The sequence below is a fragment of the Oppia nitens genome, unplaced genomic scaffold (assembly GCF_028296485.1).
Source record: "Oppia nitens isolate AA-2021 unplaced genomic scaffold, nextdenovo-longstitch-racon4-pilon3 scaffold12_pilon_pilon_pilon, whole genome shotgun sequence".
Taxonomy (NCBI): Eukaryota; Metazoa; Arthropoda; class Arachnida; order Sarcoptiformes; family Oppiidae; genus Oppia; species Oppia nitens.
The window spans coordinates 2,123,735-2,127,295 of NW_026533191.1; the positions used below are offsets into that span (position 1 = coordinate 2,123,735).

The 3,561-nt window shown below is 34.4% G+C and overlaps 2 protein-coding genes across 2 annotated transcripts; both read left to right on the plus strand.

The window, feature by feature from the left end:
• The first annotated feature begins 239 nt into the window (after nt 1-239).
• On the plus strand, nt 240-1,311 carry LOC128955170 (inositol monophosphatase 1-like). The gene is made up of 2 exons (XM_054300818.1): nt 240-305; nt 399-1,311. Exon 2 carries the CDS (start codon nt 412-414, stop codon nt 1,258-1,260), a length of 849 nt encoding a protein of 282 aa, XP_054156793.1. The 5' UTR covers nt 240-305; nt 399-411; the 3' UTR covers nt 1,261-1,311.
• Nucleotides 1,312-2,163: 852 nt separating this feature from the next.
• LOC128955090 (inositol monophosphatase 1-like) lies at nt 2,164-3,071 on the plus strand. The gene has a single exon (XM_054300730.1). It carries the CDS (start codon nt 2,220-2,222, stop codon nt 3,054-3,056), a length of 837 nt encoding a protein of 278 aa, XP_054156705.1. The 5' UTR covers nt 2,164-2,219; the 3' UTR covers nt 3,057-3,071.
• Nucleotides 3,072-3,561: the final 490 nt, after the last annotated feature.

Sequence of the window (3,561 nt, forward strand, 5' to 3'; positions counted from 1 at the left end):
TGTACTAACATTAAAATTTATTATTAATATAATATATAAAAATTGACATGCGCAAATTAAATAATAATAATTAATCATAATTATCATGGTATATGTTATTATGCATGTGTTATAATTTATTTATTTTTTAAAATATACATTAAGTTAAATAGTGATAATTAATAATTGTTTATGGAAATTTACCCATGGTACTATTACCACAATAATAATAATAATTAAAATAATTACAATTAAATTATTGATTTAGTTGTACAGTATATGAAATTTTTTTTTAAATATTAAATTTATAATTATTATAATACAATGTAAGTGTATTTTGTTATTAAAAGTAATTTTTATTAAAGTTAACTAATAATAATTAATTTTTTAATTTTTTGAAATAACTTTTTTTTAATTAGTTATAACAACACTATGAATACCGAAACACTGTTAGTATGCGAACGGGTGGCCATTGAGTTGGCCATCGCGGCCGGCCGTATGATGAGTGACGCCGCGGGAAAACGCAAAGAAGTTCGCGAAAAGGAATCGGCCATCGATTTGGTTACCGAAACCGATATCGCTGTTGAACGCTATCTGTTCGGTGAACTGCGCCGTCAGTTTCCCGCCCATCGGTTTATCGGCGAAGAAGGGACTAACGGTGATGGTGGTGGTGGCCAACAATCGTTGACCGCGGAGCCCACTTGGATTGTCGACCCGATCGACGGTACAACCAATTTTGTACACAACTTTCCATTTACGTGTGTATCAATCGGACTGACAGTTGGCAAAGAGCCGGTACTCGGGGTTGTCTACTGTCCGTTCATCGACAAACTCTATACGGCGCGCAAAGGTATGGGCGCCACATGTAACGGCCGTCCTATTCGGGTCCCACCACTTTCGGCCAGTAGACGACTGGCCGATGCACTATTGATTACCGAACTCGGGTCGCACAAAGATCTTGATAAACAACAGGCCGTATTGCGTAACATTGAAGCCATAGGCTGGCGGTCGCACGGCGTCCGATCGTTCGGGTCGACAGCCATACAGCTGTGCTATTTGGCCGAAGGCTATGGCGACGCCTTCTGGCACTTCGGTATGCATGTCTGGGACATTGTGGCCGCCGGACTCGTACTGATCGAAGCGGGCGGTGTTGTATGGGATACACGCGGCGGACCGATAAACTGGTTGAATCGGCGCGTATTGGCCGCCACTAGCGAACAGTTAGCCCGAGAGGTCAGTGCGGCGCTGACCGATCATCTCGAGTACGAACCGGACAAATGATTGTCTCATTTGATTATATGATTAGTTATTTTTAGTGATAATTAATAATAATAATTAAAATAAATTAAAATAAATATCAATTGTTAATAATTATCTTAATTTGTTTATTAAAATAAATTAAAAACGAGATTTTTTTTCTATTTGTTTAATTTAATTTAATCTGTATTTTATATTTATTTAAATAATTTTTTTATTTATTACAAAAAAAAGTACTTTAATTTTTTGTTATTATCAAATAAAAATAGTTAGTTATCTAATAATAACAACATTTATTTTTTTTATAAAAAAGTGATATACACAGTAAATGTTAATGATTTAAAAAACTTTAGTTTAAAAATATGAAAAATTTTTATTTATAAAGTATAAGTTAACTACTGTTAACATTAAAATGCTAAATGTTATGTAACAATAAAAAAAATTTTAGTACAGTTAATGTCAAAAATAAAATTACTATAATATTTTTATACACATAGTTAGCAACAACAAAAAAATTACTACTATTAAAATAATTTTTTTTCAAAAATATGTTATTATAAACTTTATATTTAGTAAATATTAATTTTTTAAATGCTTATTCAGCACTGTCTTTTTTTTTAAAAAAAAATTTAAATTATTGTATTACTAATAAAAAAAATTATAGTATTATATAAATTATGTGTATTTTTTGGCGATAACTTTGAAAACACATACAATCTAAACATAAACAAAAAATTTCCACAAAAAAAAAATTAATCGTTTATTTTTCCAATAGAAAAATGTTTAGATAATATATTACAAGTTTAAAAAAACATTTATTTAATGTGCACTTAAATTATATGCAATAATACTAATAATACTAACGTTTTATTATATAAATATTTTTCTATTATCTAAATACTTATAAATAATTTTTTTTATTTTTTGAAAAAAATTAGTTATATTATTACTTTCACAATAACTTTCAAAACGACACGACACTAATGAACGCCGAAGAACTACTCAAATGCGAACAGTTGGCCGTAAGGCTGGCCATCGATGCCGGCCGTATGATGACTACGGCGTCGGACAAACAGCGTAGAGGACACGGTAAAGAGTCGCCAATCGATTTGGTTACCGAAACCGACGGCCAAGTGGAACGATATTTGTTTGGCGAACTGGGAAAGTCGTATCCCGATCACCGATTTGTCGGCGAAGAGCAGACCAACGGTTTCGGTGATGGACAGGGATTGACATCGGCTCCCACGTGGATCATCGATCCGATTGACGGCACCACCAATTTTGTACACAACAATCCGTTTACGTGTATAGCCATAGCACTGGCCATCCAAAGGGAACCGGTTTTAGGCATAGTCTACAATCCGTTTCTCGACAAACTATATACGGCTCGTAAGGGGTCGGGTGCCTACTGTAACGGTCGTCCCATTCGCGTACGTGAACCGTGCGAATCGCTGGCGAAAGCATTGGTCGTCGGCGGTATCGGTGCCGATAGTGATCCGGAAAAGAGACGTCAAATGGCCGCCAATTTTGGTCGGATGGCGTTCGCCACTCACGGTGTCCGCTGTTTGGGCAGCTGTGCACTGGAAATGTGTTACGTGGCTGAGGGCTATGCCGACGCCAACTGGGCGATAGGCGTACACGTATGGGATTTGGCGGCCGCATCGCTGATAATTACCGAAGCGGGTGGCGTAGTGGTCGATACAGAGGGCGGAGCCGTCGATATTATGAACAGGCGTGCGATAGGGGCCAGTCATAGCCGACTGGCACAGGAGTTCAGTCGGGCACTACCCTATCAGTTGCAGTACGAAAGGGATAATTGAATTGTTAATTAATTTTAAAAAAAAAAAAGTTTTTTTTTGTGTTAGTCTTAAAATGTGATTTAAATTTATATAACAACTTAAACAATTTGTTTAACAAAAAAAAATTTAATTAAAAATAATATATATGCTATTAGTGTTATTTATTTATTTATTAAATTTTAACGTTATATTAGTAACTTTCTTTTTAAAAAATTATTTTTGATTTTAATACAGACTGTCAAATGTACTGTATCTCTGAGTTCCCCTATTTCTATAATATCTTATTTAATAACATAATTAAATAGTTATTATATTAGCTATAAATAAAATGTTACAGTTTATTAAAAATAGTTTTACACACACAAACACATACACACACCTACACACACATACACACACATACACACACATACACACACATACACACACATACACACACATACACACACATACACACACATACACACACATACACACACATACACACACATACACACACATACACACACATACACACACATACACA